Source organism: Oryza sativa, chromosome 7 (genome assembly GCF_034140825.1).
Source record: "Oryza sativa Japonica Group chromosome 7, ASM3414082v1".
Taxonomy (NCBI): Eukaryota; Viridiplantae; Streptophyta; class Magnoliopsida; order Poales; family Poaceae; genus Oryza; species Oryza sativa.
The window spans coordinates 3448048-3472922 of NC_089041.1; the positions used below are offsets into that span (position 1 = coordinate 3448048).

General features: G+C 39.5%; 1 protein-coding gene and 1 long non-coding RNA gene across 6 annotated transcripts; both read left to right on the forward strand.

The window, feature by feature from the left end:
- The first annotated feature begins 128 nt into the window (after nucleotides 1-128).
- LOC4342467 (valine--tRNA ligase, chloroplastic/mitochondrial 2) lies at nucleotides 129-12177 on the forward strand. 3 transcript variants are annotated; one of them, XM_066312627.1, is made up of 27 exons: nucleotides 129-342; nucleotides 428-515; nucleotides 1515-1641; nucleotides 2189-2279; nucleotides 2398-2492; nucleotides 2911-3002; nucleotides 3174-3227; nucleotides 4069-4121; nucleotides 4320-4387; nucleotides 4625-4700; nucleotides 5007-5090; nucleotides 5641-5789; nucleotides 6223-6340; nucleotides 6431-6547; nucleotides 6798-7018; nucleotides 7444-7533; nucleotides 7680-7791; nucleotides 8242-8352; nucleotides 8427-8564; nucleotides 8656-8706; nucleotides 8786-8898; nucleotides 10430-10577; nucleotides 10674-10778; nucleotides 10865-10966; nucleotides 11343-11415; nucleotides 11495-11661; nucleotides 11754-12177. In XM_066312627.1, the coding sequence occupies exons 2-27, from the start codon at nucleotides 449-451 to the stop codon at nucleotides 11874-11876; spliced, it is 2745 nt and encodes a 914-aa protein (XP_066168724.1). In that variant the 5' UTR covers nucleotides 129-342; nucleotides 428-448; the 3' UTR covers nucleotides 11877-12177. The 3 variants fall into 3 exon arrangements, with proteins under 3 accessions (XP_066168724.1, XP_015647924.1, XP_066168725.1); XM_015792438.3 differs by having other exon boundaries at nucleotides 2196-2279; XM_066312628.1 differs by lacking the exons at nucleotides 129-342; nucleotides 428-515 and having other exon boundaries at nucleotides 1514-1645; nucleotides 2196-2279.
- A 2443-nt stretch (nucleotides 12178-14620) lies between these two features.
- LOC107281547 (uncharacterized) lies at nucleotides 14621-16092 on the forward strand. 3 transcript variants are annotated; one of them, XR_010742349.1, is made up of 3 exons: nucleotides 14621-15040; nucleotides 15542-15694; nucleotides 15822-16092. It is a non-coding gene; the product is annotated as an uncharacterized lncRNA (long non-coding RNA). The 3 variants fall into 3 exon arrangements; XR_010742348.1 differs by lacking the exon at nucleotides 15822-16092 and having other exon boundaries at nucleotides 15542-15820; XR_001547393.3 differs by lacking the exons at nucleotides 15542-15694; nucleotides 15822-16092 and adding an exon at nucleotides 15153-15449.
- The last annotated feature ends 8783 nt before the right edge of the window (nucleotides 16093-24875 follow it).

Consider the following 24875-nt stretch of genomic DNA (forward strand, 5'->3'; position numbering starts at 1 on the left):
TTTGGTTTTTAAGCTGAGCCAAGCCCGAGCTCTTTGTCCACCCCTACCCGTGCGCGAGTTCGGTTCCTAGCGCGTATGCGCGAAATAGGAGTAGCATTCCTGCGTGGGGTTCGTCACCCTCCCGCGTTATCCATCCTCTTCCAAACCCAAACCCCACGAGCTCCCCTCCTCCCCTGGACTGGATAGCAATCTAGGGTTTTATCCCGAGCCCGCGCGCCGCTCCAATGGCGCTCGCGGGCGCCTCCTCGTCGGCCTGCCTCCGCCGCCTCAACCCGCTCCTCTTCTCCGCCCACCGCCGCCCCGCGTGGACCCCGCGCCGCGCCGCCCGCAGGTTCTGCGCAGGTACCGGCCGTCTTCTGCTTCTACTGCCCTTTGTTTGGTCCGTTTGGTTGGTGTTGATTCGGTGAAGGGGTTGGTTCCGTTGCAGCTGCAGTTGCCTCGGAGAGAGATGTGTTCACCTCCCCGGAGGTCGCCAAGTCGTTCGACTTCACCAATGAGGAGCGGATTTATAAGTGGTAAGCTAGCATTTCTACCAGTTATCCACTATTTCCCCATTTTCATGAGGTAATGGAACTATGGCTGAGATGATTTTCCCAGTAATTAATTTGTCAATCTTAAACGTGTGTTACCTTACATTGGACACTCACCAGTAAGTTAATTTGTGATACTCATGATACAGCGAGCAGTTTAGTGCCATTTTTCCTTGCAGTTTTAGACTGTTCGGGTGATTTTATGGTATTTTTTGATATAGCTTCAACCATTAGATTGGCAATTGTATCTGGATGAGCAAAATTCTCCTTACACTCCCATGTAGTTGTGCCCTGTAGTATTTGAGAAGTAAGCTTCTCACAATGCTTCTACTTAATGCCTTTAAGCTAAACAATTTCAATTTCCAGAACTAAAAGTGAGTTCCAGTAACAGAAAAGGGTATGCTATAACAAGCTTTCTCGCAATTGATTTTCTATTATCCATGTTAGACTTGATCACTTACTAGTGAGTTAGTGACCTGCCTTTGAGCATTGCCTAATGTCAATGCAAGGTTTAGCATTACGACCGTATCAAGATTGACCGATTAATACTCTTATTACTTGACTCAAATATTGTGTTTTTAGTAGATTAATACTCTTATTACTTGACTCAGCTATTGTGTCGTCAGTTTTTTACTGAAATAGCATTCTAAATGCAAAGTACAACTCTAGGATCTAGGTTGAAGATAGTCTGTATAAAGGTATCATGATTTGGTCCAGTTCCATTTTTCTAAAGTGTGTGTGTGTGTGTGTATATATGCTGTTGCATTAGATTACATTGATATGATTGTTTACCTGCTCTAGTTGACACATAAAAATGTAAAAACTGATGAATTGCATTTAACATATTTAAGTCAACAGGTCTAGTTTTATTTTGCTACTTGCTTTGTTTGCCTGTTTCACTTCAAGTTCATGAAGAAATGCACTTCGGTATTTTCTGGTCCTACAATAAATTTTCCTTATAACATATATGTTGTATCTTTGTAGGTGGGAGTCTCAAGGATTCTTTAAGCCTAACTTTGATCGTGGAGGAGATCCATTTGTCATCCCAATGCCACCACCGAATGTTACCGGATCGCTGCATATGGGCCATGCTATGTTTGTCACCCTTGAGGTAGGTATGATGATTGAAAATTTAAGATTTTTTTCCTCTTGTTGAATAACTATAGATTGATTATTTCTTTACTAGCAGATCATAATTGAGTACATTTCATGATTTATACGTTCACTTTGTTGAATCATGACATATGAGTTTCATCTTTTTTACCCATTTGAAGTGATTTGCATGTTAACATGAGCATAAGCTGCTATGGATGTACTTACCAAGGTGAATCTGTTTCTTAAAGACAAGAACATCATTTTTTTAATCACACTAGCAATTTAGTTCTCTTGCACTGGACCCATGAAACTGTGCCATGGATGGTAAACTGAATAGTACTTGCAATTGCTATATTAAGCAGAAGTGTTGGACAGCATCTGATAATATCCAGAGGTTCTGTGAACTGACATGTTTCAGTTAAACTAGCTTATTTTGTGGTCTGAATTCGTAGATAGTTATTGGTGACAGCACTATGTTGATAATGAGTTATTTTTGTCCCCCCCCCCCCCATTTTTTAGGCACTGTAATCTTTTTACTACTAAATTGTCCCTTTTTGTGTAAGTACTCAGGATATAATGGTAAGGTATTTCCGTATGAAAGGAAGGCCTGCACTTTGGTTGCCTGGTACTGACCATGCAGGGATTGCCACTCAGGTTTGTAGATCTTACTGCACATCTGATATGAAATGATAAATTCTATTTTGTGTTCAGCATGACTTTGTGAAGTGATGGGCTGATTTTTATTTACTTTTTTTTTGCATTTACATTTTAGTTGGTTGTGGAAAAGATGTTAGCTGCTGAAGGAATCAAAAGAACAGATCTGACCCGAGAGGAGTTCACTAAAAGAGTTTGGGAGTGGAAAGAAAAGTCAGCCCTTTTTCTGAAGCTAGATCAATTTTTCTTCATTGTTTCTTTATGCACCTGTAATTGCTATATTTGTTTTTCTAATATGAAGTGATCATTGCTAATAGTTACTTGGATTTACTATTAACCATATATACCCTTGCTCCTACCTCCATTTTTTTACGTGTTTGCCATGAAGGCTCATGTGCATTACAGTTTATTAACTATCTTCTGGTATCATTATCGTGTTGGGTGGTACCTGTCATAATAATTTGATCATCTAGATGACCAGCCTTTTGTTATTATTCTGAATTGCCAGTTAAACTATCATGAACTTGGGATGGAATAATAAATATTCTAGTTGATAAAAAAAATCATGATTCAAGAAGGTTACATATTTTATAAATTCTAGCAATCACTCCAAATGATGTTTCCTTTCCAGGTACGGGAGCACTATCACTAATCAGATTAAGCGATTGGGTGCATCTTGTGATTGGAGTCGTGAGCGTTTCACTCTTGATGAACAATTAAGTCGTAAGTGTAGCCTTTATTTTCCATTGCAAATGATGCAATTTGCATTTGTTAGTATATGTATCATTATAGTGATGGTAGTCGGTCGATCAACCCCTCAACCTCAAGCTTATCATCAGCGCTTGGTGGTTTGTACAACTGATGTCTCACTAGTTTTTTTCTTTCTACTTACAGGTGCAGTTATTGAAGCATTTGTTAGGCTTCATGAAAAAGGGCTTATATATCAAGGTAATTAATATAATCATTTACTCGCTCTATTACAAAGGAAGCAAATGTGCATAATCTTGTGCTGATATTATGTGTGATAGTTTTCAGTTTTTAATCTTTTCCCTATGTTTTTTCTGTCAGTGTAACCTAATTTTCTTGGTTGTAGTTTCAAATTGACTATGTTAACATATTTAGTGTTGATAGATTTAGTACTAACTGATTTTTTTTTTAAAAAAATTCAGTGTCAATAGTTTGAACAGTAGTGAGAGGTACAAGAAGTTGGGGCATGTGGTAATAACTTTATTTTCTATGTAATGTATTATCACTTTATCAGTTACAGCACAAGTTTCAGAAGTTTCCCAGGGTCCTATTTGGAACAAACTTTAAACTTTTAGCCCCAAACTATATCAAGTGCATCCGTTTATTTTGCTGATAGGATAGGTCTGTGGTGTAATGTACATCATAAATTTTTGAATCAGAATTATAGGATTTGTTGGCTCTGAGCTTTTTTGTTGCTTACTGGAGACTAAGTTCTCTTATGACTGGAATTTACAAGCAGAGAGGAGCGGCAGCAAGATTTACTAAAATTATGTCCCAAGCAATTTGTTACTTCCATCGCTAGTATCAAGATGCCTTTTGCCGTACGTTTTTAATATGTTCTGGTACACACTTGGGTGTGTTCATGTCCATGATGCCCGTGCTTGTTATGGCATTTTCTATTGTGATAGTTGCGTCGTTGAACAGAAATTTAGGATTTTTTCTTCATTCAATTCTTGTGTTTTTCCTGAATTTGAGAGTCTAGTTTTGCCTTATGTGACCTTGATGGTAAATATTGGTTAATTTATTGTATTTTCGTTCACAGGATCTTACTTGGTCAACTGGTCTCCAAACCTACAGACTGCAGTATCTGATTTAGTATGTTACAATATTACCTCTCATTTTTTAAGAAATAGCTGCACACTTCTATCTGTGCAGATATATAATCTAAGCAAAAAATAAAAAATAAAACTTGAGAATAATTACATACAGAAGCTGACAAACTTCAATTACTTCTTCATGGATAGTTGCATGAGCCAACTCCAGATTTGATCCTGAAATGGTTTATCTAACCAGGAAGTGGAATACTCTGAAGAACCTGGTAATTTGTACTTCATCAAGTACCGTGTGGCAGGTGGATCAAGGTACTTCTTGACTTATCTTTAATCTTGTGGCTATATGTTTTATCATTATTCATTTTTTAATCGATGGTGATGTTATCATTGTCCATTTTTGTGATGTTTAAATGTGAATGAGTTTGGATGATGCGCGCTATAAAGTTTATGTTTTGCATTCTATTACAAGGAATCTAACAGCATGGTCGACACTGTATGTTGATGAAAATTACTTATATGTATTTAAAACTTAAGCCTCTGGTGCAGGGATGATTTTATGACTATTGCAACAACACGGCCTGAGACTCTCTTTGGCGATGTTGCAATTGCTGTAAACCCAGAGGTATCAGAAAAAGAAAGCATTCCTTGTGTCCTGTTACAACTTACTTCCCCCATCCCAAAATATAGCAACTTCTAGCATTCAAAAGTTGTCCTAAAATCAAAATGTAGCAACTTCTCCACCTACTCCCTCCTCTCAACCAACCACAACCATCCTCCATTTAATATCGCCACCTAGTATTCTTAATCTCTGCACAAAACCTAAAAAAGCCTTATATTTTGGGACGAAGGGACTGCATCAAATTGTTCTATTTCTCGAACTGATTTATTTGAACAACCAATCTTATTTTCTTTGTTAAATGCAATGCAGGATGAACGTTATGCAAAATATGTGGGCAAATTGGCTATTGTTCCCTTGACATTTGGGAGACATGTTCCTATTATTGCTGACCGGGTAGGAATTAATATTACCTGTAATATTTGTATGATTCTAATAACCAAGAAAGTATGTTGCAACACGGATCAAAGTAAAGCAATTCAACAGTACCGTATTCACTAGATGTTGGCGTTCTCTTATCTTTATTGTGTTGTCCCAATGGCACATCTACATGCAAATGTGATGCCATCGCTTGTCAGTTCAAGTCAGAACTCAGGAAAGCTGTTGTTTCTGTTGAGGCAAACTTCACTGTTGGCACTGTTTTTGGGGCTAAAATGCCAACGTTTTGCTTGCTGAGCTGACGAAAGCTTTTGCTTGACGAATAGCCATACATACAAAAGATGTGCATTCTTTGTATAAGGGCTTCACACTTGTATGCCCTCGTTTGTGGTTTGATCTTAAACATACTTTGTATGACTTCATGTGTATCTCCCCTGGCTCAAGAATCTCACTTAATGATAGGCATGCATTAGGTTGCAAACCCGGTTTATAAAGAAAGGTGTTCTTTTATATAATCGATAGACTTCGATTATCCCTTTTAACAATATATCGGTTTTATGATCTACAGTATGTTGATCCAGAATTTGGAACAGGGGTGCTGAAGATTAGCCCTGGACATGATCATAACGATTATCATATTGCACGAAAACTTGGGTTGCCAATTCTCAATGTTATGAACAAAGATGGTACACTAAATGATGTTGCTGGATTATACAGGTATTAATTTTCGTTCAAACTTCAATTTAAGTAACCTGTTCACTTATTTCCCTTTGAATTTGTTTAGACTTGCAATTTTCAATGTTTGGTTTCTCTGTTCTATTCCATGTTGCATCATAACTACTATCTAGGGACTGTAGTTTGTGCTGCTTATAAACCCATGTATCCTCTTTGCAACACGACCAGTATTTATCTTCTATTATAACATGGAAATTTGAGTATAGTAAAATTGCTGTTGGAAAATTTAAGAGATTCTGTGGCTTTTAGCCTTCACAATCAGTGGAAACAGAAAACAGTCAATTCGACCTCAATTATTTCATATCGAAGAGAATGTACAATATTTGTTCGATTATACTTGCTCCGCAGGCAACACAGCTGCAGAGCCCTCTGTATTTGACATGTTCTTGACCTTGACTTTGCTATCTTTATTCAGTGGCATGGATCGTTTTGAGGCACGGGAGAAGTTGTGGTCTGACCTTGTTGAGACTAACTTGGCAGTAAAGAAGGAACCCTATACACTTCGAGTTCCTAGATCTCAACGGGGTGGTGAAGTGTGATCTTTTCTCCTGTACCTGCTCATACATGTAGGCTAACGATGCTTACCATAAAGATTAATGAACTTAACTTTTGTGTGTCACTAGGTAATAGAGCCATTGATTAGTAAACAGTGGTTTGTCACTATGGATCCATTAGCTGAAAAGGCCCTTCATGCTGTTGAAAAAGGGCAACTAACTATTCTTCCAGAGAGATTTGAAAAGGTAATACATTAATCATTAGCTTTTCTATGCACCAATCTTCTGCTCACTAGTAAGCACACATAAAACATGTCTAAAGTTTTTATTGGAACTGCTAAGCAGGAATCTGTCTCTGTATTCCCACTTTCTCAGTAAAACTATGCATATGCCAAATAAAGAGTTAATATCTCTGGTTATATCTTACTCCTGTAAAAATGATTTCTTTGAACTGACTTTGCTGCTCTCCAATAATTTATTTGTGCTGCTGCTGCAGATATATAATCATTGGTTGACAAACATAAAGGATTGGTGTATTAGTAGGCAACTGTGGTGGGGTCATCGGATCCCTGTTTGGTACATCGTTGGAAAGAAATGTGAGGAAGACTATATTGTTGCTAGAAGTGCAGAGGAGGCACTTGCAAAGGCTCAGGAAAAATATGGAAAATCAGTTGAAATATATCAAGATCCTGATGTTCTTGACACTTGGTTCTCAAGGTTTGTCTTCCATCTGTAAAGCTGTATGCTCGTAATGACTTAGCATACATGTATTTTCCTCTCCTTGTCCGCTTCCTGAAGTTTTTTTTTGTTTTGCTTTGTTCATAACATGGGCCTAAAATAGCTTTTACAACTTGCATTGTAGAGCAGAAATGTGTTTATTAAGATGTCTGAATAGGTTTTAGCCATCTCCTTGTATTATTTTTCATGTACAACAGTAAGATGAATAGTTAATGGAGCTCCTATACTGCAGTATTCTTTTTCCCTTACAGTTTCTGATTGGCATCTGGGATATCTGTATGAACCTTATTTCCATGTGCTGTACCATGTAGAAGTATAAACACTTTCAGACACAAATCGCTACAGGTATTAAGAAAACTGCATATAGTTTTTTGTTGTTTTGACTTGTTGCAGTTGTCCTGCAGTGCTCTGTGGCCTTTCAGTACACTTGGTTGGCCAGACCTATCCAGTGAGGATTTTAAGCACTTTTATCCTGCAACTGTTCTTGAGACTGGGTATGTTATCTTCAGCAACAACTTTATTTACCTTCTGATCTTTCAGTCCAGCGATAATACTGTTGCGCTGCTCTTTATGTTGATTATTTATTTTTCCATTTACCTCCATTATATTATAGCTTTCTCTCTCTTTTTTTTTTTGGCAGCCATGACATTTTGTTCTTCTGGGTTGCACGAATGGTCATGATGGGAATTGAGTTTACAGGAACTGTGCCATTTTCTTATGTTTATCTTCATGGTCTCATCCGGGACTCTGAGGTGAGAGAGGAGCACCTTAATCACTAGTTCCTGTTCTGTACTTTTGAGGGAGAGTCGATTAAACAAACTTTTCTTGTAGTTGTAAAATGACATGATTGAACTTCTAAAGGGCATCAACCATTAAAGGCTCATAACTTGGAAATTTTGTTTTCTTTTGAGCCGGGATTGAACCCTCTCAGATCAAACATTGCACCTGATTGGGGTCTCATGCTTTATGTGCTAATTGACTGTATGATGCTCTAGTGCAGCTAGTCACATACTGCACATTACCTCAAATTTGAAGTCACTGCCTCCTTTTATCTGATATAAAAGTGGTATCACCAGTTAAACTGTTAAATGAGCCCATTGTGAAATCTGTTTTGTACCCTTAGTCATCGTGTTCATCTGAGTTGTTTCTGTTGCCATATTAGCTCTCTGTTTCCATGGACTAATTAGCAAGTTAATTTTCAGGGACGAAAAATGTCTAAGACACTGGGGAATGTCATTGACCCTCTAGATACCATCAAAGAGTACGGGACAGATGCATTGAGATTTACACTTTCCATGGGTACCGCAGGCCAGGTTTGCTTATACAGTCGCTTTTGTATTTATCAAGATTGTTTGATTTTGTGCTGTTAATACCCTTTTTGCTTCAGGACCTTAATCTCTCTACAGAAAGATTGACATCAAACAAGGCTTTCACCAACAAACTCTGGAATGCAGGCAAATTTTTGTTGCAGAATTTGCCTGATAGAAGTGATGCCACTGCATGGGATGTCTTGTTAGCAAATAAGGTATCTGATTGAATTTCGAATTGCACTTGATGCATTGACATAATTTAGTTCTTTTTAGAACTGTTGCTAACACCTTGCATCTATTGCCCAGTTTGATACAGAAGCGTCACTTCAGAAACTACCACTGCCAGAATCCTGGGTGGTGAGTCAGAGTACATTACTATCTCGAATTATTTGATTAATGTTCAGTTTGTTAATGAAGAGAATACACTACGATCCAGGTGACAGGATTACACGAACTCATCGATAGGGTCAGCACAAGCTACGACAAATTTTTCTTTGGCGATGCAGCTAGAGAAATCTACGATTTCTTTTGGGGGGACTTTGCTGATTGGTAAGATTTTTTTTATTACCTAAGAATATGAGGCCAGGCCTTTTCATTAAGAGCACATTAATATTTCTGCCTCAATTAATCTGGAGACTATCAGCCCTATTGACAATGTAAGGAGACACAGGGGGCCTGAGTAACCAAGTGTACAACTTATCATATTTGGTAGACCTGCCCACCATGCAGAACAAAGAATTTCCTATTTGAGCCCTTTTTTATGTTTCCTTTAATTTACATAGTCCTGTTTGTCTAAATTCTGATTGCAGCCCTTCCCATTGATGGGAAGAAATATGCTAGTTGTATGGGATTAAAAGAACTAAAATCCTTTTATGTGCTTAACTTTTGTCTGGTTTTCTTAATCTGAGCTTATATCCAAATGGTAAAGAACTGTCAAGAGCTTTAGTGGAAAGCTGAGGTCTTTCTTAACAATGGAGATTCCATGAGCAATTTTTCTAAAAGAAAATGAAACTAAAACATATCACAATGTTAGACGCCATGAGCCCCAGCTAGATCCCAAAACTCCCAAAACTGTCCCTCTTCCTTGGCAAGCAGAAAAGCACCTGCCAGGTTTGAGGGTAGCACCATAAAGGACACAACAATTAGGATGCTTCCAGGGAGTCCAAACACCAAGAATGTTAAGGACTTAAGGCCTTGCTGCACCAGGCCATTAAGTGCATCGCTAGCTCAGCTCCACTCGTCAAGGACTGATTCCCCAGCGATGGCGACAGGGCAGGGAGGCCAACCTGCTGCAGGAGACTCAACCAAAATCGTCTAACAGAAACTCATGTAGTGAGCAGGTGATGGATAGTCTCAACGTCCTGATCACAATGAAGACAACAAGGAGGGTGCGGCAGCCTCACCTAGTGAAGTGATCTGCAGTCCAGCACCAATTGTGCACAACCAAAGAAAGTAGTGTCACATTTACCTGGGGCCCATGATTTCCAAGTATGCTCCCATGGCTGAAATCGGACAGCACCCTCCAAAAGAAAAATAAAGGACAACACCTTGGAGGCTTGGAAGAAATTGTCATGTGCAGATTTGGCCAACTATTACCCCAAAGCTGATAGCCGCCAACGGTGAATGTCTTCCACACCCGGCTGCAACACAGACCTCAGATAAAAGATCCTATAATCAGAGATCTGGGTATTCTCAAGGGCGCCAACAGAGGTTGCACCTTGTATATCCAGGATCCATCTGTATTCCTTTAGGTCCTCAAGAACCGTGCGCCTGTTGGTTGTTTTTGTAGGAACCAGAGCAAACAGTTTAGGGGCAAGGTCAGCGATCCGCTGCCCATGTAGCCTCCTATCTTTCCAGAACAAGGTGTGCGCACCATTGCTGACCTCAATCTCAACTGCTATGGAAAAGAAAGCATGGACATCATCATGCATTTGAATTGGTAATGCCGACTATGGCCTATCAGGCTCCTGTTTTTGCAGCCACAGCCAGCATATCCTGAGGGCCCAACCATGATGCATCATGCATTGTTTTTAGTATATTTTTGTGTGTCATCCAGTCAACCAAATTAGTTCTCTTGCAGGTATATTGAAGCCAGCAAGACACGTCTTTACCACTCTGGTGATGATTCAGCTTCTTCTATGGCACAAAGTGTTCTGTTGTATGTGTTTGAAAACATACTGAAGCTATTGCACCCCTTCATGCCCTTTGTCACTGAAGAGTTATGGCAGGTAGTGAAACCTAACCGTAAATTATTATTCCCTGCAATGTAGTATATCACTTTTACCTTCACCATTAATAGCATATCATTATCGTTCTTATTTCAGGCATTGCCATACAGAAAACAAGCAATTATTGTTGCCCACTGGCCTGCGACTGATCTCCCTAAGAATTCTCTCTCGATCAAGAGATTTCAGAATTTGCAATCGTTGGTAAATCTTTGACTTGAGCTGCTCATACTTTAAGTGGTGACATTGCCTGTGGTGACCATTTTGTTCCATTGTAAATGTGATAACAGATAAGAGGTATCAGAAATGTTCGAGCAGAGTATTCTGTTGAGCCAGCCAAGCGAATATCTTCATCAGTTGTTGCTGCCGCAGATGTCCTAGATTACATATCGGTGAGCATTTTCTTACATTACGGGTTTTTCTTTGTGGCATTTCATCGTATATATATTGTATGACCTTTTTTATCTATTAATCTGAGAATCAACTTAATGCACATGCATGTTTATTACCAAGAACGGTAAGTATTATTATTCTTTTTATCTTGTTGCAATACTCGAGTTAAAGCTTTTCATTGCTAGAAAACAAAGCATATGCATAGTTATTAGATGTGCAAGTTTCACTATTGGAACATAGAGGTGCATGTGTGATACTGTCTTGCCTTTTCAGCTCTAACTTCCCTGCGTCTTGACATTATGAAAACCCTTTATTTGTTTTGTGAAAAAACCCTTTATTTGTTCAGCATCATGATCTGTACTTTGATGCCTGCAGAAGGAGAAGCAGGTCCTGGCTTTACTTTCAAAGCTTGACATGCAGAGTATACATTTTAGCGAGTTGCCGCCAGGTGTGTGCCTATAACTTGTCAACATAATCTTCCTTGATGCACTTGGCCAATATAAATCATCTACTTCTGTTGCTGGCAGGTGATGCAAATCAGTCGGTCCACATTGTTGCTGATGAGGGTCTGGAGGCCTATCTACCCCTGGCTGACATGGTGGATGTTTCTGAGGAAGTTAAGCGGCTGTCAAAGCGCCTCTCTAAGATGCAGTCGGAATATGATTCTTTGCTGGCCCGTCTCAATTCAGGAAGTGTACGCATATATTTCATCTTCATGACAACTATATTATCCCTTTGAAACCAATTTCTGTATCCTTTTAACCATGCATTTCTTTCGTGCTGTAGTTTGTAGAGAAGGCCCCAGAAGAAATTGTTCGTGGAGTTCGTGAGAAAGCATCAGAAGCAGAAGAGAAGATCTCCCTCACCAAGAATCGGCTCGCTTTCCTGCAGTCAACAGTATCAAGTTAGATTCAGCAGTCACCATTGACGGTGTCAACCTGCCATCTAAATAACAATTTTGATTAGTCCTGATTTGGACGAGAGATGCCACTTCCGGATATAAATTGGCGTGTCAGAGTAGTGAGTGCCATTCCATTTTCGCGTGTGCAGGACATTGCAACTGGTGCACGCATCTTACCGATAAGTTCTACTATATAACACTCATTTATACGTCTACTAGGTATGCCTGTACGCCTGTGCGTTGTAACGGGACAATAGTTGTACATACATAAACAATACATAAACAATGAATGGAATAAACAGTTGCACACATCTGTATTAGTGAAATGTGAATCTCAAAACTTAACAGGGATGAACCACGTAATCAAGAAAACATGAACCGTTAGATTAGAAAACATCTGTATTAGTGAAATGTGAATCTCAAAATTTAACAGGGATGAACCACGTAATCAAGAAAACATGAACCGTTAGATTAGAACACATGAGCCGTTAGATTAGAGAAGATAAAACAAAGAGATACAAGAGCCATTAGATTAAAATAAGGTGGAAAAAAATTATACTCCGGTCAATGGAGGGAATGGAGAGAAGTGTTGGGATACACGTAGGCTACGATAGCATAAATCAAAATTTTCTATCGCGTAAATCAGGAACCATGCAAGTATTAGATCATAAATCGTTACCACTCGACGCACTGCGCAACGGAAGAAGGCGTTAAGAAGTCGAAGGAATTCTCACGAAGTAGCGCGCGTCGATGTAGAGGAAGTAGTCGATCGCACTAGCTCGACCTTCTCCTCCTCGTGCGTTCTCCTCGTCGTATTCCCACGCCGATCAGCACCGCAAACCAGCGGCGCCTCTACCGGTATCCACACGTACAGGGACGGAACACCAGGCGCAGATGTGCTAGCACCCCCGCGCGGCTAGGGTTTTGCTCGGGGAGGGGAGTGACGGCTAGGGTTTCTCACGTGATGCAATCCCTCCGCCGGTCACACCCCTCACGAATATATAGGATCCATCATTCGGGCCTCCAAGGCCTGTAGGACTCCTATTCGGATCCCTATCCAAATTAAGCTCATATTGGATCTCCATCCAATCCCCTTATTCCGGCACATTAAGCGTGCGATCCTGTAGGTTCATGTACACTCGGATGTAACCCAAAAACTCCTTTTCAGTCCACGCGTCAACAGCTGCCCCTAGCAAAACGTATTGACCCACCGGGCATACATAAAGATCATATCGGCTGAACCTCTAGTGTATACTTGTATGAATCCCTTTGCCTCACGATATCGATTAAGCTCAAGGCTGATATGTGCCATCTTCTAATAGCTCAATCATTCACTCGAACCTGTTGATAGATTATATAACTTGTGATTGACTCCTCAATCACCTTTGGCATAGCCATGCACTTCCATAATCTACAACATCAAGGGGCCCAGCGATATCTCTCCATAGGAGGGACAAATCTCATCTTGATTATTCATATCCCACTACATATTTCATAGCATACTCAAAAACTACTTTTATAACTACCCAATTACGGAGTAGCGTTTAGCAATCCCTAAGTAAGCTACTACATATGTTGGGAACCATGATAATCTCAGGTCTAAGGATTCAACACCAATACTAAATGAGATCACCGATAACACAACACATATGGCTCTTGCAGTGTCTCATGTTGGGTCTATCCAACAACATGTTCACCAACATGTGTCCACATTATTAATTTGATATCTCTATATCATGATCCATGAGACATGATCATCAATTAATACATGTGCTGATCATCTAAACATATTTGTTCCACATATGATATTTGATCAGGGATCCTTTAGAAATAGCAACACATAACATAAAGAGTCTCATGAAAGAATCACATATTCATTAACCAATAATGAGTTATCTATTTCAAGGAACAAAATCGGATAAATATGTAAACATAGTATGTGATACAATCATCTCTATGATTGCCTCTAGGGCATATCACTAACAGTCTCCCACTTGCACTAGATTCAATCATGAACGTATCTTATACCCATTGCCCTAGTGTATGCCTCATGCTTAGGCTGAGGGAGTGGCCTAAGCATACATAAACAATGCATGGAATAAACAGTTGCACACATCTGTATTAGTGAAATGTGAATCTCAAAACTTAACAGGGATGAACCACGTAATCAAGAAAACATGAACCGTTAGATTAGAAAACATGAATGTTAGATTAGATAAGATAAAACAAGGAGATTCAAGAGCCATCAGATTAAAATAAGGTGGAAAAAAATTATACTCCGGTCAATGGAGGGAATGGAGAGAAGTCCCTCAAAGCATCGACAGCGCATGTCTTGAGGGAAAAGAAGCTAGGAAAAGCATCGACACCGCAGGTCCTGGAGGGAAAAGAAGCTAGGAAAAAAAAGAAGATGGAAGTCGTAGCACTCGTAGGTACTGCAATCCTACCAGCGCAATTTAATACAGATTAACAAATTTAATACAGGTGTCTTCACAATTACTACTAGCTCAGCTAATCGGCTATCCTATATACCTATACAAATCATCCCTACTACTAGGAATTCTCTGCATCCTCATGCTTCCACGTCACCCCGTTTTCTCCTAGCCATTGGATCTCGATCAAGCGCTTCTCCCGGTTGATCTGTTGGCAATCCATCGGATCAAATATCAATGGTTCAGATGTGCAGTCCCTCTGTTTTCTTTTGCTGGCCAACAAGCCCAACTTTACACACCATCAAGCCCAATCCACACTCCTTGGCCCAATTTCCACCGCATCTTCCCACACTCCATCCACACCACCATTCCCGTTCCCCTCCTGCGTCCGAGCGGTCGCTTCTCCCCGCGCCGCCAGAAACTGCGACCGCGGCACCGGCGCCTCACCTTCCAGATCCTGCGTAGCGTCGTGGTTCCCCGCCAGCTCTTGGACTGCTCGCCTCCAAACGGAAACCACCGTTCACATCGAGCAAACTTTATGGCTGTCATCAAGATAGTTGTTGTCTCCTCAACTTCAAGAAACTATCTTCTTCCACATCTTGCTCGGTCGAGTCCTCACACGCTGCCCGATTCACTTCCTACTGCATCGAAAACCATAGTTCCGTTCATTTTCCCTGCCTTTAAAGTTTCAGCCACCTCCTCACCTTCAAGAAACCTCAGGGGTATATATTCCTCTACCAAAGGTATGCTTCTTCCTCTTTTTCTTGAACCATAACCATATATGTTCATTCAATTTATTGGCCTACATTTCTCCTTTGAGTCACACTCGATTGATTTGTTCATGTTATATATCAGATTATCAACGGATTAAGGACATACGAGTATTGATTTGGTTTCAGCTCTTCTTCAGATTTCCACTGTCCCAATATTTATTTGGATTCGTCTCTTCTTCAGATTTGTACTGTCCCTATTCAATAGGATTGAAATTTATTTGGATTTGTCACTTCATATTTCTACTGTCCCTATTCAACACGACTGACATTTATTTGGATTTGTCTCTTCTTCAGATTTATACTGTCCCTATTCAACAACATTGAAATTTATTTAGTATGTACAATTTGTTAAAGGTGCCAATTCATGATCATGGTATTATATGACGACTCTAAAGATCATATATATGCATATACCGGTTTTATGTATTGCTGCACCTTAATTTGTTTTATTTCTGAATACTACGGTTGCAGATCATTGCTATTAGTAGATTATATACTGTCGTTGTAGTAGCAGCTCTGGGCTACCGCTGAGGTCAGTCGCCATGGCCATCCAAAGCAGCAGTTGCAGCATATATTTCCTCCGATATGAATCCTCTATTAAGAAAAATATCAACAATACAATCGGTAATGTTTAATTTTCTCATCTTCATTCATGGTCATGTTTTCCAAATATTATATTATGCCCACCCGACGTTACTTGCTTTGCAATTTCTTCCATAAGAACAAATGAACAATATCATATTTTCTGCAGACTATCAGGGACTGAGTTCAGCAATGAACTTAATTTAGGTAAATATTGGTCCTTGGAAGTTTTCATTTTTTTTAGATGAAGGGCAACGCCCTCTGCATCCTATGGTGGATGCACCTTGCATCTGTCCATGCTAACCTTCTTTGCTATATGATGTTCTTACTTAACATCTTTCCCTTCTTTCTTAGTAGAATATAAAGGATGTTCTTTGTAATAGTACACAATTTAACATTTTGTCAAACAATAAGGGATTCAGCATGTATGTTTCTATCGACACAATCTCTCTGCCCTAATGATTAGTATCATCAAGAAAGAAAAATAAGAGAGTTTCTGATGCTTTGTTTAGATATGGTAGCTATACTTTTTTCAAATATAGAAAATGTTTAATTTTTTGGCTTTCAATTTACTTTATGGTATAGGATGGTAAGGGATTGAGCAATGTTGATCCAATACTTTATGGATTTTTTACATTAATCATAAAACATAGATTACCTCACATGTAGACCATTTTAATTGAAGATAGGTCAATAATAATCAAAATTATTTTCTCTTACATTGCTATAACTATTTGAGATATTTGTATCTCAAACTTCACCTTTGTTGGGCATTCCGTTTATATTTCGTCCAACAATATACTAAATATTGTTTGCTGAAATAAAATAAAATAATCATTTTCCATGGCTATCTATTGCATTTGCCTTGCATCTCCACATATAGTCTTATGTTCCTACCTACGAATCCCGCAGCAACGCGCGGGGTATTTTCTAGTTACATATACACGAGAGTGGGTTAAATCAAAACCACGATGAAATTACATCACACATCAGTTGATCAGTAGAGTCTTCTGCCAGGTATTATAGGAAAAAAATCATCTGTTTTAAAATATAGCAACCTAGGATATATCCCATCATTCGTAGATTGCTATATATTTCATGACAGAGGTAGTATACGAAGGAACAAATTGAACATATAGTATGAAGAAAGGAGACCTGCATGCTTCCTCTTACTCTCTTAATATTCTTTTAATATTTCTCTCAAAATATTCTTTTAAAAATGACAATATTCTTTTAAAAACTTGAATTTGAAAGACAATAGGAAAAGAGGTATATATTATATGGAAAAATTTATCTTACTCTTAATATTCTTTTAAAAATGATACTACCTCCATTTCAGGTTATAAGACTTTCTAGCATAGCCCACATTCATATAGATGTTAATGAATCTAGTCACACATATATATCTAAGATTCATTACCATATATATATGAATGTGGGCAATGCTAGAAAGTCTTATAATATGAAATGGAGGAAGTATGATCTATTTGTAAATTTATGTTATTTTGATTTTCAAAAGAATATGAAAAGAATTATAGTTAAAGAGGGAAAATGCCTAAAAGATGTTGATGAAAGTTAAAGAGTAACAGATATCGCACAAATGGGGACTACCTCTTGCAAAGATGTCGTAGGTCTCCAACACTAGGCTAGCAATGGTATGCTGTTTTGAAAGGCCCGCGTTAGTTCAGTTGGTTTGGTGCTGAGCTCCCATGACTTGAGCAGTAGGCGCTATCTCGGATAGGATCTCCGCTCCAATGTTAATAGCACTAAGGTGTTATAGCTCAGCACATAACACCTAAGTGATTACAAGATTAGCACTAAAAAAATATATGTTTTTATAATAAGTTTTTAGCACAGTCTAATCTTCAAATGTGTTTTATAAAGGGCAAATTTTCACATCATACGGGGTAGTCTCTCTTGCAGGTGGTAGGTAGGTTTGAATCCCACCCTCTTCATCTTTTATGGTAGTGCAATACATTTTAAAGTAAATTGCACAAAACTACAAGCATTTTGACCAAATTATTATCACAAAACTACATATTTAACACTTAATTTATAATAACACTACATATTTAATATTGAAGTTATCACAAAACTATTATAAATCCCTAGCATCATTGATATGTTGGAACTATAAAAATGTAGTTTTTTTTACTACCTTGGTTCTAAACCTGTAGATTTATGATAATTTTATTAATAAATATGTAGTTTCATGACAACCCATATTAAATGTGTAGTTTTGTGATAATTTTAATTAAATTGTAGTTTTACGATAGTTTGATCATAATATCTGTAGTTTTATAAAAGGGCAAATTTTGCTAAAGGGTATCACGACTTTATGGGTTTGGCTGTAGGACACCGCACAAACTCACTTTTAGGGGAAAACACTCTCTAAACCTGGTTAGCACAAACTCACTCACTTTTGGGGGAAAAACACTCTCTAAACATGGTTATTTGCTGCTGGACACCGCGCACATTAAAATATTAATTTCTGGTTGAATATTAGAGATAAGGTGAAAGGTCAAAAGTACCCCTTGCCCCACTTGTCATATTCTTCCTCTCACTCCTAATTTCCCTTCTTCTAATCTCACGACCGACCGTGGAGCTCCGTGGTGAAGGCAGTGCTCCACCGCGTCGTGGGCGCGCTCTGGCGTGGCGGCATTCGGTGGAGACGGCGCTCGACGGCATCTGCGAGTAGCAGCTAATCATGAAAAGTTGTTGTTCATAATACTCGTGAGACTTGCTGTGTAATCCATTATTGGAAAAGAAATACTCGTGAGACTGATAAGCTACATCGAGACCTTGAAGCACAATAAATTTCAAAAGAGCATTTTTAAGAACAATACTCCAACATCATCTAAGAAGGGAACACTATAGCATAAACTGGAAACAAGTATTGATAGCGCAGATTAGGAAATACATTTTGCTTGTTATAAAATGATAATACATGTCAATTCATAGTATTAAGAAAATACCAGTGCAGTAACCAAGCTACCCGATATGTCACCGAATTATTAACACACATTTTGACAAAAACAACTTTATGAAAACATTTTCTAGGAATAACAGGTGCAAATAGTTATAGCAGCAAAATTCAAAGTATTCCACTCAATCATCAACACATTCCTTATATAGCCTTTAGACCTTGTTCCTCATTTGGTTTTAGCTGGCAGGTTGGTATAATAAATATCTGCATGCCAAACTCATTTGACTTTAGCTGCTAGATTGGTACAATAAATATCTGCATGCCAAAAAATAACTTTAGACATATAACAAAATATTTAAAGAAAAAAAAGAGGATAGTGAAGACTGAAGGGTAACACGTGACTCATCCCTATCTTGTCTTATTGAACATGGAACAAAAAAGGGGGTGAATTACTTCATTTCGTAAATCAACTAGTAGATCTCGAAGAATATTTATATAGGACCGATATAAAAAAATCTATGATCATCCTACGACAGTACATCCGCATATATGGACTTATCCAGTAGAACTTGTAGCTCATTTTCTGTTATAGGTTCTTCATAAGATAACCGCTGATGATATCGCTGAGTAACTATGAATCAAGAGTCAATGTTACAATTAGGCAAGCATTGACTTAAGAAATCTAGTCAGTACATTTTCGTTTGTGAATATGACATAACTAATAGTGCAAGATTTTAGCTGCAGCGAAAACCAAATACTGAATAACACTGAGCAGAAACTAGAAACAAGTACTGGTAGCGTAGATTAGGAAATACATTTTGCTTGTTATGAAACAAGTACTGGTAGCGCAGATTAGGAAATACATTTTGCTTGTTATGAAATGATAATACAACTCAATTCATAGTATTAAGAAAATATCAGTGCAATAACCAAGCTACCTAATATGTCACCGAATTATTAACACACATTGACAAAAACAACTTCATGAAAACAATTTCTAGTAACAACAGGTGCAAATAGTTATCGTAGCAAGATCCAGAGCATTCCACTCAATCATCAACACCTTCCTTATATAGCCTCCAGACCTTTCCTCATTTGCCTTTAGCTGGAAGTTTGGTACAATAAATATCTGCATGCAAAAAATCTTTAGACACATAACAAAATATTAAAAGAAAAACAAGAGGTTAGTGAATACTGAAGAGTAATAACTGTGATGGTGTTACCCATTCCTATCTGGTCTTCTTAAACATGGACCAAATAGCTAGTAGATCTTAAGAATATTCATATTGTTCTCTAGGACCGATATAAGAAATTGGTGATCCTCCTGCGAGACATCAGCTTATATGGACTTATACAGTAGAACTTGCAGCTCATTTTCTGTTATCCGTTGCAGCTCATTTTCTGTTATCCGGTACTTTATAGGATAACCGCTGATGATATCGTTGAGGAACTATGAATTAAGAGTAAATGTTACAATTAGGCAAGCATTGATTATGAAATGTTACAAAAGTAATTTACATACTAGGGGAATTCTATATTTTGAATCGTCGACATTTAGATTAGGACCTTCACTTTTGATCTTATATATCAAGCTCTTAGTGTTGCCAATCACTTGCTGAATGTTCTCAGAGAATTGCTCAAGCTCATGTAACCTACATAGTTTTTTTTTTACTAAATCACCGGGAGAGCTTCCCCACCCGAATTTGTCATTTCATTGAAATGGAAGAGTAGAATTCATAGTTTTTTTTACTAAATCACCGGGAGAGCTTCCCCACCCGAATTTGTCATTTCATTGAAATGGAAGAGTAGAATTGCTCAAGCTCATGTAACCTACATAGTTTTTTCTTTTACTAAATCACCGGGGGAGCTTCCCCACCTGAATTTGTCATTTCATTGAAATAGAAGAGTGCAAGGTTCATTACATTGAATTGAGAGATTGGGGGGGGTGATTTCTTTCTAAATATGAATTTGTCATTTCATTGAAATAGAAGAGTGCAAGGTTCATTACATTGAATTAAGAGATTATAGGGGGGAGATTTTTTTTTTACTAAATCACCGGGGGAGCTTCCCCACCTAAATTTGTCATTTCATTGAAATAAAAGAGTGCAAGGTTCATTACATTGAATTGAGAGATTGGAGGGGGGGAGATTTCTTTCCAAATATGAATTTGTCATTTCATTGAAATAGAAGAGTGCAAGGTTCATTACATTGAATTGAGAGATTATAGGGGGGGAGATTTTTTTTTTACTAAATCATCGGGGGAGCTTCCCCACCTAAATTTGTCATTTCATTGAAATAGAATAGTGCAAGGTTCATTACATTGAATTGAGAGATTGGAGGGGGGGAGATTTCTTTCCAAATATGAATTTGTCATTTCATTGAAATAGAAGAGTGCAAGGTTCATTACATTGAATTGAGATATTATAGGGGGGGAGATTTCTTTCCAAATAGAAGAGTGCAGGGTTCATTACATTGAATTGAGAGATTGTAGGGGGGGAGATTTCTTTCTAAATGGTTGCATACAGGAACTCCATGCCTGTAATGACCCGCCTCTCCCAAGCTCTCCCAGGCCGGGCCCGCTTACATCGGTCATAGACTGCCCTCACAGACCAACACATGTCTTTTCTACACACTTTGTCCTCTCTCGGGAAGAATTTCCCGATCGGCCACCCATCCTGAAATTGCTCGGGGCCAAGCACGCTTAACCTTAGAGTTCTTTCGAGATCGGCTTGCGGAAAAGAAGTTGCAGCTTGTTGATATGAGTATTCTATTAATCCTATTAAGCCCTGGGCTGGATGTCACAATACCCCGTCTTCAATTGATGAAACAGATGCACATCCTAAATTGTCGGTTGCACTCCTATTTTATCCTAGAAACTTTTTGCAAACGGGCATAAAAAACAAAGGTGGCTGGCCGTTTTTGTTCCTTCATTGGAGATGTCGCAGGTGCTAGTGGGAACAATGTTTTTCTTCTGTAAATTTTTCTTTGTGGATAGGCGGTGCTTGACAAGGAGCCACACAAACAACTTCACTTTCAGTGGGGCTCTGCATTTCCAGATAGTATCTCATAGTGGAGAGACAACTCCAGGAGGTAGCTGATGCATTGATGATAAGGTACACTTGAAGACTTTTGCATTTTGTAACAAGTGGTTTGTTTTTCTTTTGTCATGGTATTAGCTATTAATACACTGAAACCTACATAGTTGGAGTGTATTAATAGCTAATACCATGACAAAGGAAAAACAACCCGATTGTTACAAAATGCAAAAGTCTTCAAGTGTACCTTCTTATCAATGCATCAGTTGCCTTCACCTTGCGGGAGATAGTCTCATGGTTAAACAAAGGTCAGGCCAATTCCATCCTGCGGTGGAGCGCTCGGACGGAGAGGACTTGAAGGACATTGACCCGTCGTTGAAAGGCTGGGCCTTTGGCTTCTCCCAGCCAATGCAGGGGGCTGGGGCATACGCGCGGGTCGCAGGGTAGGCCGTGCGAGGTGGAGCCGAAGCAGAAGCCGCCGCCGACGACCCGGACGTGTTGTCCATCACAAGTGAGCCGGAGATAGAGAGACCTTGAACGCTGCCGGCGTGGCGGCGGACTTGTTGGGCAACGGTCCATCGAAAGGCATGTCCTTCCGCGTTTCCGATGAGGAGGACGCAGTGTAAGCCCAAGGAATGTGGCACCGACGCCGACGAGGACCCGTTGCCCGTCAGCCCACCAGTGGGGAGGTCGTACGCTGACGAGGAGGACGGTGAGACCGACGGGTAGGCGGAGGAGCGCGGCACCCACGAAGAAGCTGATGCAGACGAGGACCGGTTGCCCACATTTCTTGGTCCTCCTCGGGGGCGTTCATATGCCGATGGAGGAGGCCGACGAGGAGGAGTGCAGGTGCGACATCTCGATTGCGGCGACAAGGGCACGTTGAGTGACCGGAGGAGCACTGGACTCTGAAGGCGCGCGTGGGGAGTTGGATGCTTGGAGCGTATGTGCGTGTGTTGGGGGGATGACTGAGGAGACGATGGGGAGGAGGCGCGAAGTGGAAGAAGAGGGGGAGACGAGTCGGGGGCTCGGGCCCTTTTTAGCGTGTGCTATTGCATTCCTTGTTGCGATCCAGTCCGCTTCGGTGTTAGGGTTTCGAGTCCTATGCATCCATTGGTGCGGGTGCAGACGCCGCAGCCTCTGCACCACCGCCACGCATCTAACGACCTCATCTTGTTTATGCTTATCAACCAAAATTTAACTTTTCAATAAAGTTGATTTTGAGATTTTTTTAATCATAGTTTATTTTTCAGCCTTTGCTTGTAGGTTGTTAAAGACATGTATATAAAAGTTTCATTTACAAATATGTCATTTCGCTTTTTCCTCAAATTAGTCAAACGATGGGGCTGTAAATAATCTCAACCGGTCAATATGCCAGAAGCACCACATCCTAATAGTTGATCCGCCCATCGTTCTCTCAATTGGCTGAAGATCTGGCAATTCAGGCGGTGTTTGAGATGAAAGATTAAGTTGTCGCTTGTAAAACGGAAAACCTATTAGCACATGATTAATTTAAGTTTTAATTATTGCAAACTTGACAAATAGATACATTTGATATTTTGAAACAGCTTATATATAGGAAGTTTTCGCACGGAACGCACCATTTAGTAGTTTGAAAAGTGTGCTAACGAAAACCTAGATAAAATTTGAATCTTAATGAGGAAAGTAATTATGTTTATACCTTGTCTTGCTCATGACAACCTTTTTCTGTACGCGAGTACGTCGTGATATTGGTGGACAGGAATCAAGCTGAACACAACCTGCCGAGTGTGTAATTGGATGAGAACCACGTACATTTATATACTTTATATGCAAGAAGGTGATCCATGGATCTTCATCAAACCCAGGTAGAGTTAGAGCAATGTATGTCATGTAGGGGAGACGGTAAGGAAAATTTGGGGTATTGATTTCAAATTACCGACAAAAATCTTTGTTTAGTTTGGAGATGGTGGTCGGCTCGTAACAAGGCCAATTCCCGAATGAGAGTGGAGAGTACAAAGCCGAAGTTACTTATCATTATGTGCAAGAGTTTGACAAGGTTTAGTTGCCGGTTGGATTCCTTCGACGCTTGATACATATAGCTGAATGCGGGTGGATCATTCCACATGACTACTAGAAGAGGAGGACGGGGTTTCATGGCGTGTGACCACAAGCGCCAATTTTTGAAAGCCGGTGTTGGTAACGTCCTTAGAGCATCTATCGTTCTACACGCCAATGCTTTGACAACGCCTATTATGATTGGAACAAGCTGCAGAGTGGGTATGCCTCGTGGGGTGCTTGAAACATATTCCCTCCTGTATCAAATATATTGATGTTTGTGGGTTGTGCCCTTTGGATGCAAATTATTGACGTTTTGGTATTTGATTGTCACTTTGGACTGCTATATCCTTGCATGCATGCAAGGCTTGTCTTCAGTAGCTCATCAACTATAGCAAGGCTCCCAACTTCCCAAGCAATGACACATTAACTCCAGCTTTGAAACTAAAGGCTATAGCCACACAGGTCGTATGGGAGTTTTTGATAAAAGAGCTACACAGAAGTTTTTAATAAGGGTAAAACAAGAAATAGGCAACCTAATTGATCACTTCTTGGTAAGTGAGATCTGTCCAAAACATCAATAAAATCGAAACCGGAGAGAGTATGTTGCTAATATGGAATGAACTCTCACATATGCAGAGAATCCAGAGATGGATGGAAGTCCAAAGCGATGCCTTTGCCAATACAAATGCTAAAATTCAAATTTTAGCAACGAATGATAAGGCAACAAGCATACAGTGGTTAAAAACATATTATTTGGCAATGCAAAACAATTGACAGAAGATATATACCCTAAGTTACGTTCAGCGAGATTTGTTGTAATGGTCAACTAAAATTTGGATCACCTAATATCTAATTTATCTGGATAAAAAAAGTGTAGTAGACGCATACACATGGTGATGGGATTTATTCGGACATGATTTGATCAATTCTTTTCAAAAACTGAACATTACACCGGTCGGGTCCCGTCTCTTGGTCGGTCGTTCCCGTCCACGCGCGCACCACCGCACCACCCAGACAGGCAACTGACGGAGGCATAATATCCTAGCCGTCCAATCATCCCGAACCGCTGCATCCTGGCCGTCCATCCGGACACCGTCCTTGTCCCTGCAAAGCTTCTTCCGCTCAAGACCAACTTTCCACGACCCAAAAACCTCCTCCCCCCCTTCTCATTCTCTCTCTTCTCTCTCCTCCACCTCCCCACCTCCTCGCGATCTCCACCCCC

Coding starts and splice junctions, on each gene's coding strand:
- LOC4342467 (XM_015792438.3), top strand. CDS start 225: ATGGCGCTCGCGGGCGCCTCCTCGTCGGCCTGCCTCCGCCGCCTCAAC. Junction 516..1,514: donor GAGGAGCGGATTTATAAGTG/GTAAGCTAGCAT, acceptor GTATCTTTGTAG/GTGGGAGTCTCAAGGATTCT. Junction 2,280..2,397: donor ATGCAGGGATTGCCACTCAG/GTTTGTAGATCT, acceptor TTTACATTTTAG/TTGGTTGTGGAAAAGATGTT.